This window comes from Onychomys torridus, chromosome 6, assembly GCF_903995425.1.
Source record: "Onychomys torridus chromosome 6, mOncTor1.1, whole genome shotgun sequence".
Classification (NCBI taxonomy): Eukaryota; Metazoa; Chordata; class Mammalia; order Rodentia; family Cricetidae; genus Onychomys; species Onychomys torridus.
In genome coordinates this window covers 63,800,853-63,814,625 of record NC_050448.1, presented here as the reverse complement: position 1 = coordinate 63,814,625, position 13,773 = coordinate 63,800,853, and the positions used below count along the sequence as shown (strand labels likewise).

Here is a 13,773-nt window from a genome sequence, read left to right as displayed (position 1 = left end):
AATCCAGCAACATTTAAAAGGCTAGGACTGAGGACCATTAGATGGTAGTTCCCTACCTCCATTCTAAGGGTTGGCCTTCTAGCTTCAGGAAGTTGGCAGAAAGTAAGACTTCACAGATGACAGGCAGCCTGCTTCCTCGAGCTCCCAGGGGACGCCCAGGGGTCCAGTCAGATGCTCTATATTCGTGGGTTTGTATCAGACCTGAGGAGCCCCAAGCTTGAACACCTCGAGTCTTAGGAGGCAGCCGCTGGAAAATTCACCCAAGCTATTTGCTGAGGAAAACAGTAGTTTCCTTGTCTGGGCCAGGAAATGATCTGGCCTTGTTCCTCTGTGTTCTGAGGGTGTTTGCTGCGTAGATATTCTGGGGCAGAACGTTTGGAGCGGTGGCTGGTGCAGAGACACCATGAAGTGAATCCTTCAGCACAATGGACCCATTTCTGTCTGTCCTGCTCTCAAACCGGAGTGATCAGGATCCACTGAGACGTGTTGCTAGAGGACAGACACAGAGACCACAGGCCTGTGGTGATTCCTTTCTGGTGGCAGGTCTATGAAGCAGAAAAGGCTGTGGAGCAGTAGTCCAACACCAGGTGGAGCTGCTGACCGCACATGCTGAGGCACTGGGGTGATACCGGTCTGAAACAAGCTGTGGGCTCAAGCGCATGCCGAGCACATCAGTAATGTTTTTCTATGTCACTACACGGTGGAGTATTTTAGACAGACTGGATTAAGTTACATTTTCAAGTTAATTTTTCTGTTGGTCATATTTGTCAGTGTGCCTATTAGAAGCTTTAGAATTGCATATTTGAACTTCATTGTGATCCTGTTGGAAGGTTTACTCTAGGACCAGAGTGTATAGAGTCTCCCCTGCCTTAACTTCTTGCAGTGGGACCCTGGACACATGCTTACGTTGTCTGTGTCTCTGTTTCTTCTCCCTTTAAAGGTGTTGACTGACTGTGTGTGCGCCACAAGGCTGCTGCAGTGGCGGTGGGATGAGGGAGTGGAAACATGCACAAAGCCCCAGTGTGTGTAGAAAGAACCGACGTGTGTTACTGTCGACATTGTTAGCATGCCAGGGGACTTTGGGATTTACCATTGTGGGTGATGTGATAGGACTGGCTTTATATTGTGGGATTGCTAAGAAAACAAGCAAACAAAACCAATTTTCGGTGGGTCTTTATGAAACCACGTGGTTTTAACAGAAAATTTAAAATAGTGTTAAGGAGGTTTTAGAAAAATCTTCTGCCTATGAGGCAGATTTGTCATTTATTATTTTCTCTCATAACTGTCAGCAAAGCCAAGGTGGCAAGACAGCCCTTATCTGCTGGTGACTTTCGTCTGGTCTTACGTGCTTTGGCGTATTCTGTAACCATTTGAAGTGTTCATTTTCTGTGTCTGTGTGTGAATGTGTATATGCTGTGATGTGTGTGTGTGTGTGTGTGTGTGTGTGTGTGTGTGTGTGTGTGTGTGGTTTTGTGAGGTGTGTGTGTGAACATGTATGTGTGTGTGTTGTGTGTATGTGTGTATACACATGCCAAGGAAAACTTACCTAAGTCAATCTTCTTCCATTATTCACGTCCCAGGAATCAAACTCAGGTCTTGGGTTGGGCAGCAGGCATTTTACCCACTGAGTCATCTCTTGCTGGCCCCCTTTGCTTATGCTTCTAGTAATATTATTAATTTTCAAATGTAATAACCTTTTCTCTACATGTAACTGTTAGTCTTTCCGTCTGTGAGGTTTTCTAAGCACAATGTATCATGATATAGGCCACGTTCTATATGACTGTTTACATTTTCTTCCAGAATATTAAGGATAATGGTTAAGATGTAAGCAGCTGTGTTCATAGGATGGCATGCAGGAATTTCATCTGATACAGTGGCTGCCTAGACACATGAGGATAGGCCTCCCAATGTTTGGATTTGTGTCTCCCTGTTACCGGATGTGGTTCTGTTTGCACAGTTCACAATCTTATGCTTCTTTGCATTATTACATTTTGTATATTTGACCAACAAATTTCATATCAATACTCTATAAAATTATAATTTGAAAACTTGATATTGCAAATAAGTTGATTTTTCCCCACGGTGAAATTATATTTTTAGATAAAAAATAACATAATTTGTCTACAAAATCTTAGGGGATCATGCAGCCACTAGTATGGGGACCATTGCTCACCTCTGCTTTGTGGGTCTTACATGGAAAACTAGTGCGTTGGCAACAACCACCAGCTGGGAATATAGGGACTTTGCCCAGGTGTGACTCAGAACGCTTGTACCAGCTGTGAAGAGGAGGAAGCAGAGATTTGGGTTAACCAGCTTCCCGAAGATCCTCAGAGGCCAAGTCCTGACTTGAGTTTGGGTGCAGCCATGTACCTCTGTGTTTCGATTTGTTCCTTCTTCTTATGATAGGAACCTAGGGAATATTCATTCTTGTCTTCTGTTTCTTCTTCTAATACACATGAGCATCATTAGATTACATTATTCACTCACCTGAACTTTGGTGTGTGGTCTATGGGTAAAACACAATGCTGGGAGTAGGTAACTCACCACAGAATTAATACCAGTTCTTCTGAGTATGATGTGAGCTCAGGAAAAGCTTATGGAAGAGGAACTGGTATCTAGTGAGGATGCCATGGAGTGAGAAGCATTTGAGGAGAATGGGGGGATGGGTCAGTTGGTAAAAGTGCTTCCCATGCAGTCCGAGGCCCTAAGTTCAATGCCCAGAACCCATGGAAAGGCAGGTCCTGCAGCTCATGCATCTGTAATTCCAGTGTTCTTAAAGGGGGAGGGGAGCAGAGAGCAGAGAATCTCCTGAAGTTCCTGGGCCAGCTAGCCTAGCATACAGAGCAGAAAAACAGCTAGAGACCTTTTCTCAAAGAAGGTGAAGGTGAGGATACTTTCAGTTGTTTCCTGAGGCCTGCATGAGTCCCATGGCATGCACACACCTGCTGGATCCACACACACATGCCTATCATATCGATAGATGGAAGAAACATTTGAGCTGGTCCTGGAACTGCAGCATGCTTTCAGCACACAGTGATGAAAGGAAAACCCGCCAGGTGGTCAGAGCAGACCGAGCAGAGGCCCAGAGGTGCAGAGTGCACCGGGTTCCTGTGAGCAGATTGCTTGAACCTGCCTCCGACCTGACTGGCAGAGGTTGTACAGAAGGCTGTGGAATCCTGTTAGGATTCATTCTGTTGTGTCCTGAGATCCCCTCATTCTAAGTGACTGCTGACTGAATCGCCACAGTACAGAAGCCCTGAATTGCCCTCTTCTTACCTTGTACAGTTTTGCATTCATGACCCAGACAGGACATCAATCTGAAAGCATATTATGCTAGTTTTGAGCTGTTGGAGTAAATGGCCACAGTTTAAATCAACAGAAATTACCCTCTCACAGTTCTGGTGGCCAGAAGTCAGAAATCTACACTTTCCTGGGGCTTCTGGGGAGAATGTGCTTCTGGCCACTGAGCACGTCCAGGTGACTGACGGCCTTGGGTTTACAGCCATGTCTTCTTATTTCTCTCTCTGTCCTCGGACATGTCCTCTTCTGGGCTTTTATTGCTGCTCTTACATCTGTGTGGATTCTCCTTCCTCTTTCTTAGAAAGCTGTTGTGACTCATTTTGGTTAGCCTGGTTAATTCAGGGCTGTCTTTGCATTTCCGAATCCCTTTTTCCAAATAAGATAATATTTACAAAGTCCGGAGATTAGGGCTTGATGCTTTTGAGTGACTTCTACGTCATTCCACTACATAACACTTATGCCAGAAACCACATACAGTGATTTGAACACACTTTCCTTCTTGGTATATTATCCTCAGCAGTCTTAACTGCCAGTTGCGAAGCCACTGATGGGTGATATGTGTGTGTGTGTGTGTGTGTGTGTGTGTGTGTGTGTGTGTGCGCACGCGCATAGTTCCCCCACACTGTGCATTTCTAATTAGGTTATTGGCTGGAAAGTGAGGCAGACACCTCTAGGATGTTTAAGTTTAGGTGCTCCAGACCAGCCCACAAACAGAAGAGAGTAGGAGGAGAGCTATGATTGCTGTAAGTGTGGGGGAGGGGTGGTGGGTGCCCAAGAAAGAGTCACCTGGCTCAGCCTTGGTGGGGCAGGAGACACTCCTCACAGGATGATGGGTAACTTCAGCCTGGTTCAAACGGTACTCGTATTCTGTACGGAGAGAGTTTGAAAAAGAGATTCTGGAGAACAGAGCGTAAAATCTCCTGTGGGTGGCACAGGACCTGGGGAGAAGCAGTTGCATTGCTTTCTATTGGTGCTTTGCTAACATTTCATGATCATTAGTGTTGGAATCGTGACTGTTTATTAGACAGGAATAGAAAGAGATGGAGAAACAGAGAGGCAGCTTCTACATCCCAACAGAAACATTGTTTCTGTGCTTAGATGGGACCGTTGTCAAGAACAGGGCACTAAGTTAGCATGGCTTCTGTGGAGGATGTCCCAGTACTTGCTCAGGGTTGGGACTTGACACTGCTGGGCAGCCTTCTCACACTGCTGAGAGAGGATCCACAGTGGCCCCCGAGACTGTTTCAGTCCTTCTGTTGAGAATAGTAGTAACCTGGGGAAGGGATCTCAATCCGTGGTAGACAGTGTATTTTAACTCTGTGCAGAGAGCTTCCTGACACTACTGACATGGACTGCTTTACGTTTACAAATTGGCATCTCAAACCACCCCTCAACATGTTTATAGACCCTCTTAACATTGGAGAAAATGGGCAAGAGGGGATGGCAGGGTTAGGGATGGAAGTTCTGATCTATTCAGTTTTAAAAGGAGCCTGTTTTACTGTGCTGGTGGTAACTGCTCTTGTCTTTGCTTACTATAGGGTGAGACAAATTCACATCACTGCTTTTACACCTGAAAGCTTCCCATGAGGATACGGAATAAGTTGGGGGCCGGGGGGAAGGGCTGCTGTGTCTTCTTGTGTGGCCTCTGGCTGCCCATACAGCTGCCTCCCTGGATGCGGTCCCGTGTGCTTGCTGCGCCTTGTGTTAATGCTCAGGAGGAGGCTCCCCCCCAGACTGCTCACTAGGGTTTGAGACTTCCCAACCTTCTAAGGAGGTTTGGAAGCATTGAATCCTACACCACTCCAAAAGCCTTCCCAGTCCTCTTTCTTGAAAGAAGTACAGTTGTTTTTTTTTTTTTTTTCTCCTTATATAAAGCTTGGTGTGGCTCTTCACCTCCAGTGAAGGTGTGATGCTACTGTTCATTCCTGTCTTTTCAACAAAATAATATCTTCATTTTCACCAATGTCCTTTTTATTCTGAAAAATTCCAACTTTAATTGCACTCAGGTGTTCCCTTTTGAAAGCAGTGGTGCCCAGTACAAGAGATGTGGACTTAGAGGCTTCCATCCCTATCTCCAAGGACTGAAGTAAAAGATAAAATGTCAGAACATTACACAACAGCCTGTGTGCCTGATTTAGGGAGTAATTTTCCAGCAGACTTTCCGATTGGGCATTTGCTGTCCTTTGCTGACGCGTATCCTGTGATTTCTTGGATAGGCATAGTCCATCCAGTGCTCAAGAATCTCAACCCAGCATGTGCAGGAACCTGCAGTAGATTGTATTCTCCGCATTACCAAATTTGTTCATTTCTTGTGATTGATTCCTCCAGCTATTGTCAATTTGAATTAGACTAAAAACATAATGCATGCATGCACTAGAACATATGGAAAAACCAGAAATGGTGTCTGAAACTAGGGGTCAGCTGCCATGTCAGAACACCAGACTTAGCTCTGAGTCATGGTAGTAAAGGTCAAGGGCCAACTCAGCAGAGCACACATAGAAACACATACACACACCCCTACACCTACATAGATGTGCACATGCACATATCTTTAGATGATAAATGGTATCTCTTCTGTATAAAATCATCTTATTTCAGCATTTAGAATATTGAAGAGAGAAGCTTGCAGATTTTATAAATCATTTTCTAAATTCGAATGGATTTGTCATTGAAGTTAGTAAGGATCCACATGAGCCGTACTTAGAACAGAAGGGCCACTGTGGATAATTTCTTAATTCTGTAAGTGAACATTTTACTGCAGAGCAGCCCTCGTCCACATCATTCAGCATGAGCAACACTGAGGTAGTGTTTTCAGGGCAGAGTTGAGCACAGTTAAAATGAGCTGTGTGGTACGGTGCCTTCCAGATTTCTGAAATACGAAGTGCAAGGAACACCCATCTGGTGAATGACTTCATACCCACTCACAGAAGAAGAAAGCTTATTTTTCATGAATTTTAGCATAAAATTAAAATTTATATTGGTAACAGTAAAACATTTTAACTTTAGAGCTTGTGTGCCAAGCTTTCTTATAGGCGTAGTCATTATTTTTGCATGGGGTACTGAAGTTAGAAAGTGTTTCTTGTCTTACTGACTCAGAGAAGGCACGGTGCTGTGTGGATACTGTCTTTAGTGTCATTGGTTAGAGTGGAGTCATACATGACAGTACAGTAACACTGAACCTTTCTGGGCATGCTCAGAAGGCAGTTTCTTTAGGGTCTTGGCAATAAGATACCCATTACTGACCTGTCCCATCCCTGGGGGACTAAGTAAGCAGGTGTGGCTGTCCTGTGCCAAGAGACAGACTGTGATCTGTTAGTGTCCTCCAGGCTGTGGAGGCAGAGCCTAAGGTCCTGTGGTTTTTGGGGTCTCTCTGCACCCTTTATTTAACAGGAACATCTGATTGAGAATGAAGTGTCAATACTGCGCCGAGTGAGACACCCCAACATCATCATGCTGGTTGAGGAGATGGAGACGGCAACTGAGCTCTTCCTAGTGATGGAGCTGGTCAAAGTAAGAGGGCGGGCAGGTTTCACTGGCGTCCGATCTCAGATTGGCTTGCAACTAGTCAGGACAGCATCCTACGCCCTCTCCACTTTTGTTATTGGTACACATGGGTTTGGTGTGTGGCCCTTCCTTCATCTGCTCTAAGCTGATGTCACATCCCTCGTATCTCACAGGACCGAACTGTTGACATTTCTGTACATCTTTTTCTGTCCTACAGGGTGGAGATCTCTTTGATGCAATTACTTCTTCAACCAAGTATACTGAGAGAGACGGGAGTGCCATGGTGTACAACCTAGCCAACGCCCTCAGATACCTGCATGGCCTCAGCATTGTACACAGAGATATCAAGCCCGAGAATCTTCTGGTGTGTGTAGAATCTCTGCTATTTCATTTTCAACTCGTGCATCTGGTTTTTTTTTTTAAATGATTGTAATACTGTGAAAACCATCACACATAAAAATGACATTTAGCATGTAAACCAATGTCACAGTAATGAACAGAGCACTGGAGAGAAATTTAAGGAAACTCAGCAAGGTCAAGCTGACTGAGGTGTTTTGCATGCGCCCACAAAATCCTAAAGGGTTTCCTGAATTGGTGTGCATTTTGTTTTCCAGACGTTAGAAAATACATTTTCGTTTGTCTTTGATCATGTTAGTCAGCTTCGGATTGTGGTAATGGAATACATGACATGATTAATGGATAAAGAGAAAAGTTCGGAGGTTCCAGTCCAGTATAGGTGGCCCGTTGCTTCAGTCCTCTGATGGGGCTGGCGATGGCGTCTGTGAAGTGCATGAGATGAGGTAGGGTCATTGCCTACTCTATGCTTCCTTGAGGAAGCAAAGGAAGGAAGGAGACACCAGGATCTTTGAGCATGTGTCATGATGGAAGCACCTTGCACAAAGCTCTGCCTGCTAATGGTTCCACACCTGCTGAGCCTCTTATGAGGGATGTCTGGGACCTCTCGAATCGAAACTTACGGCAGCAGTATGACTGAAGAAAGGTGGACAACACTGTATAGCACAGAACGTTGAGGAATACATTGGAGACAAGTAGCGGCATGTGGGTGAGAGGATAGAACAGATGTGTTCATGTGCAAACTGAAGTTTTGTAGTCTGTTCCTTTCAGCTTTGTGGGTATGGAAACTGAAACTAAGATACACTATTTTTTTTTCTGCTTGAAAGTGTCATGTATTCTAGTCTGTGGAATGAAATGTGTTTTCTACTGTGTGGCTTGGCTCAGGGACCTTGGTACACAGGTTCTGTTCTGTTTTACCAGCTTCCTGACCTGTTATAACCCTGTCTCCTCCATCTGGCTCATCATGACACTCACTTCTAATCCATGTTCAACTCCCCTTCATGGTGAACAATGATAGCTAGAGCTTATTTGTTGGGGGACAGTTGTGTTCTTGAGATCTCAGTGTCTGTGAGGAGCTGGAGGAGCTGGTTGGGGAGTTTGGCACATACACACTCTTCCAGATGCAAGGTAGCGAGCTGGCTTCTCTGTTACCTTCATAGCTGAGTGTTACCATAGTTACCCTTCAATAGAGAGGCTTATCTGTGTGCTGCTCCATCATCTTAATTTCAGATGGTTTCTCCATCCTCAGCAGTTGAGACTTCTCCAACAGCGTTACACCTGCCTTTCTTCCATCTGTCTGAGTCTGTATTGGCAATATGCTTTCCCAGTGTGGCTAACCTCTTCATCTTGTAGACACTGAGCAAAGTAACACATTTGACATTGCCCCAGAATCTCTGAACAGACTTCAGGCACAGCCACAAGGTTGTGATTGTATCCACTCTCATCTGTCTCCTCCTTCAGACTGTAAGTCCTGGAGACTGGAGGTCATGATTCTCCTCTCCCTAATGTCCTGGAGAGTGCTAAGCAGCTACACTGTGGATGTGTGGAGTAATACCTGGTGGTGGTTCTCAGTTACTCAGCTAGCCAGATGTTGACTAAAAATCATTAGAGTCAAACTCAGGCACCGCACAAATGATGGTTAAAATGGGGTGATCACCCCAGGGATTTTCTTTTTGTCCTTTTAAAATGTAAAAATATTTATTTTTGCTAACCCACAGTATCCATTTTTCCATTTGGTAATGTCATTCGTTCATATCTTGTTCATCTGGACGTCTGAGTAACCCTCTTCCTCCCCGCTTTGTGGAAGAGTTTCTTTCCCATCACTTGACTTTCCACATTTAAGTTTCTGCAGCAGACCAGCTATGACTGCACAGTGGTTGTTCCTCCCTGCGCAGTGGCCAGGCAGTGGGAGCTGCAGATAGTCCTCTGTGGTTGGCTGGCACCCCAGTCTTCCGTGGGGTACAGAGGGTGCCTGTTCACCTGCGGACCAGTCTGCCCCCTCAGGTTAAGCGGCAGTGAAGTCAGGAGTTGGCACAGCCCATTTGGCCTACATTCCCTTGGTCACAGCCTTCTCTGCAGCCTCCCTTCCCATCTCTTCAGGCTCTTCAGGACTTCAGTCAGACATGCCCTCTCGCAGATGCTCTTGCGAGCTGGTACCTGAAACTTCCTGTGCTGTCTAATGTCTAGCACAGTAGACCCACAGAGTGAGCTCCTCTGTTGTGAGGGGCAGCAGTGTCTCCATAGTGTGGGCATCATGGCACAAAGCATGGCAGGCAGGTTGGCATAAGATGCTTCTAAGAGAGGCTGGTGGTCAGCTCTGGATCATGACTCCCGGAGGCTGCCCGGATCTGGTGAGCAAAGGACCCAGGCATGAAGTAGCTAACGATGGAAGCCGCAGCGCAGCCTGCCAGCTGGTTCTCCTGGAGGAAATGGCGGACAGCGACAGCATTTCCCACGGCTGAGCTGCCTGCAAAGCTGTCCCAAGTCCTCTGCAGTTTGATAGAATGCTGACGGATTTCTCTGGAGCCGTGCAGTGTGTCTGGAGATCAGGGTCACTGCCGCTGACATATATTCCTGCTGCAAGGGACTCAAGGACATTTTCTCCTTCATTTTCAGGACATTTCTTCCCTTTCCAAGGGAAACTAAGAACAATGCTATGTGGACCCTTCTCTGGGTATTACAGAACAGCAGAATTCTTTTTCTTACTGTCTTCTGCCTTGAGCTATTTACATAGGTTTAGCACCCATAAAACCCTAATCTGAAATTCAGAAGCATTCAAAAAATGTACTTCGAGAGCTAGGCATGGTGGCACATATCTAATATAGTGAGTTTGAGGCCAGCCTGGGCTGCCAAGTGAGATCCCGTCTCAAAAACAAAAGAGACTTTTTGTGTGCCAGCATGTCACCAAGTGGAAAATTCATACCATGAAATGTCATTTCATACTCAAAATAATTTAAAATACTGTATGAATTTATCTTCAAGCTATGTTTTTAAAGTGTATGTAAAACAAATGAATTTTGTAGTTGGTATTGGAGCTCATCCCTTAGATACCTCATTATGCCGTATTCTAAAGTCTGAGACATTGCTTCTGAGCAGTATTTATTTATTTTAAGAGCTGGTGACTCACTGTGTTTTCAAGGCTGGTACTGAATTCCGAATCCTGGCATTGAGATCATCCTAGCTTCTTGACAGGCTAATGCTGTAGATGTGTGTGCCTCCATGCTTGGCTCCAGACATTTTCGTGTGTTTATGGTGCTAAGGATTTACCACGAAGCCTCGCTCATGCTGGGAAGCATTCTACCACAGAGCTGACCATAGTCACTCAGTCTCTTAATCTGAATGGTCATCTCAAAACTCAAATACTGCCTCAAGGTAGACTGTGTGTGGAGGGTAGATAATGCAGAACACTGATGTCTCCATCATCTGCCTCAGAGATAATCAGGACATCTGATTGGAGTTCCTCTTCTGCTCTAAATATGTTTTCACCTCTTCTAAATCTGCATTAAGGGCCTGGTGGTGCCCAGAGGAGAGGAAAATGGTTAGAACTAATGGCTGATGTAGACAGGCTGTGGGGTCAGACTCCAGAAATGGCCTTAGTAACGTACACATGTCCGAGTAGCGTGTGTGTCAGCCACGGAAGACCAGATCACTTGGATCTTAGATTTAGTTAGCAGGTTGGCATTGGCCTGAGGGGAAAGTGCCGTTGAAGCACTGAAAGTCCATGCCCCACATGACTCTTGCTCTCTTCCTGTCTGAGAACTAATTCAGTTTGTAAGCGGCAGGGCATTCTGACATCTGATTTGCATCCCGTTCCCTGGTAGCAGTGTGATAACTTAAAGCCCTGCCAAGGCAGATGTATGGGTCGTGTGTCAGGGAGCATGGAGGTGGCCGTTAGTGCTATGAGTTATGGCCCAGGGGTGCCCTGTCATAGTTAACTATGGGAGAGTAGTGATAAATTCAGGGTTTCCAGGAGTTCTGAGGACAGGGGAGAAGAGGTGTGGTTTCTCCTAGTTGATGTCCTTCTAAATCATTATGCTGGCATTTTATTTAGAGAGCATAAGGGACTGACTTTGGCTGTGGGACCTGCATTTCTCAGCTTCTTCAGTTTTGCATTCTGCCAGCCATTTGATAAAGCATCTCTCCATGGGAAGTGGGCCATTTGAATGTGGCGGGGCTGGGTTTTCACAGTTGTTTAAGTTCATTCAGAATCTGCACACGAGGCTACCTGGGTTTGGGCATTGTTTAGCTACAGAACCCATGCATGGTGGCTTAGTGTGGCAATGATGACGAGGGGTCCTGGCTGCAAAGCCTGCTTGGTAGCTGAAGCTCAGTTCCGTGTCTGTTTCCTTGCCTGCAAAATGCAGGTAGCAATTCTTTTTCTGGTTGGCCAGTGTGATTCTCATCTAAGTCTAGTGGCGGGCTTGAGAGAGTATGTAAATCTGTGAAGTTCCTGAGGCTGTCAGTAACGGCCAGGAAGCCCTGGGAACCCCTGTTCTTCATCCCCTCCTGCTCTCCTTCCCTTCCAGGCCTCCTGCAAGGTAGGCAAGCTCTCCACCTCTGAGCTATACCCCTAGCTCAGCAGTCAGTTTCATAAAGCAGCATCTCATTGCCATGCAGAGACACAGTGGTGTTTAATTTTCCCTGTAGATTTAAAGAGAATCTCCAGTTCAGATTTAAAGAGTATTAATATTTTACATATTTTCTTCTGCATTGGGAGGAGGTGATTCAGATAAATCACTATTATTTCCCACTTCTCTGTCCAAGTCATACTTTCTTTTCATGTTTAGCCCAGGCATACCACTTGTCCCGACAACTCAGCAACTATAGGCTGCTCTCTCCTTTTCTGTCTGTACTTCTGTGTCTGACTCTGAGTTCTGTGGGGAATGTGAAAATGGCCTCTGAGACTGTCTGACAACAACCTCCCAGCACCCTAGACATTTCTAAATGGAGTGTGTAAAATAAATAGCTTTATGAAAACAGTACCTAATGAGTTGTAAAAATAAAATAACAGTGACGTATCTGAGACTTTGACTCATGGTACAGACATTTAGGAAATCATGCTTATACACGTCCTTATCACTACAGTTTCTGAGGGAATTTGGTTCTAATGTTTGGGTTTCAGTAAATGCACCATAAATCCTAACTCTAATTATATTAGATTCTTCTCACTCATGTTTACATTAAACACCATGGGTGGAGAGTTGTCCTCTGTGGCGTGACTAAGAATCTCGACTCTTGCCTTCAAGCGAGACCATTTGTATATTTGAGTATGTTTCTTCTGTGTTGTGTGGTTCACACAGAGAAATACATACTTTAGAGGGCCTCCAAACCATCACCATTACTCCGAAGACTCTCTAAAGTCATGAAGATGTGTATGAGCTGTGTATATGCTGTGTACACACATGAATACACTTCCATTACATGGAAGACACTGTATGTCCCAAAGGAAGAAACGTTCTGTGACAGATGGAGACAAGCAGGAGAGGGAGGTGGGCCGTCAGTGGCCCTTCAAAATGCCTATAAAGCTTGGATGGCATGCCACAGGGAGCCACAGGGTCTCTGCGTTCTATTGATGGCTGCCTAAGTCACCCCCTCAGTGGGTGATGCTCTTAGCTGCTTATGTTGAGAAAATGGCACTTTCTAAATATTTCCCCTTCCAGAGTTTGTAGTGGTTGAAATGAAAAGCCCAGTTCAGTAGTAAAACACAAAGAAGAAGGAGTAGTATGTAACATACAAAACTAGAGACTTGCATGTTGGTTTGGTCTGTGCAGTTATTATTCTCTGACATTTGGTGCTCTCCAGTGGACACACAAGTGATGGTGTATACTGGTCAGTTTTGGATTATGCAGCCATTCCCAAGTAAGCTGTGTACATGCTCCTTGGCTTCCAAAACTGTCTGCTTGTAATGTTATTTCCAGGCTTTTATCACTTAAGGAAAGTCTGCTTGGATAGAAGGTAAATCTTTCTCAATTATGTGGTCATTGTAAGCACATGGATATGTCTACAAGGATAAGAAGTCTCAAGAAGGAAGTTAAAAAGTAACTCAGTGCTGCTCAAAGATAGCCTTGTTAAGTCTAGGACATTGCAGTTCATGTACACTTTTAACTTTTGAAAAACTATATAACATACTCAGTAACTCTCAAGGTAAGTATTTATGGGAAATAATGCAATATCAGCTACATATCATTTTATTACAGGTGTGTACCATAATTTACTTAGCCATCACTCTGTTAGCCAGTTGGTTGAATCTGTGTTTAAAAGTCATAAATGCAGACATCGACAACTGGGTATAACATTTGGGTTTTTCTGTTCCTGTAGAGTAGATTCTTAGTTGTAGATTTATTGGGCCAAAGTTTCTGTTTAGATTCATGCTATCTGATTCTAAAGTGCATTTTCTTTTTCAGCTTCCGAGCTTTTCTAAGCAATATTTATATTTTAGGTTTAGGGTGTATCAGTGGTTGGGCTGCTGGTTAACATAACTACACACTCAGCTCTACCCTCAGCACCATACATGGAGCCAGAAAAGAGCCCATAATACTCATATTTTACCAGATGTCCAGAAAGCAAGCCTCCTGCAGATCCCCTAGCATTTAGGTTTAATAAACACCCCTTCTC

General features: G+C 44.8%; 1 protein-coding gene across 7 annotated transcripts in view; it reads left to right on the top strand.

The window, feature by feature from the left end:
• The window catches only part of Dclk2 (doublecortin like kinase 2), a 130,605-nt gene that overhangs the window by 103,457 nt on the left and 13,375 nt on the right, over positions 1 to 13,773 (top strand). For 6 of the 7 annotated variants that reach the window (XM_036191270.1, XM_036191269.1, XM_036191268.1 and 3 more), the window contains 2 exons: positions 6,691 to 6,810; positions 7,022 to 7,168. In XM_036191270.1, the coding sequence (XP_036047163.1) occupies positions 6,691 to 6,810; positions 7,022 to 7,168 (267 nt within the window). The remainder of the gene's footprint in view (positions 1 to 6,690; positions 6,811 to 7,021; positions 7,169 to 13,773) is intronic. The other variant, XM_036191271.1, reaches the window with a different exon arrangement.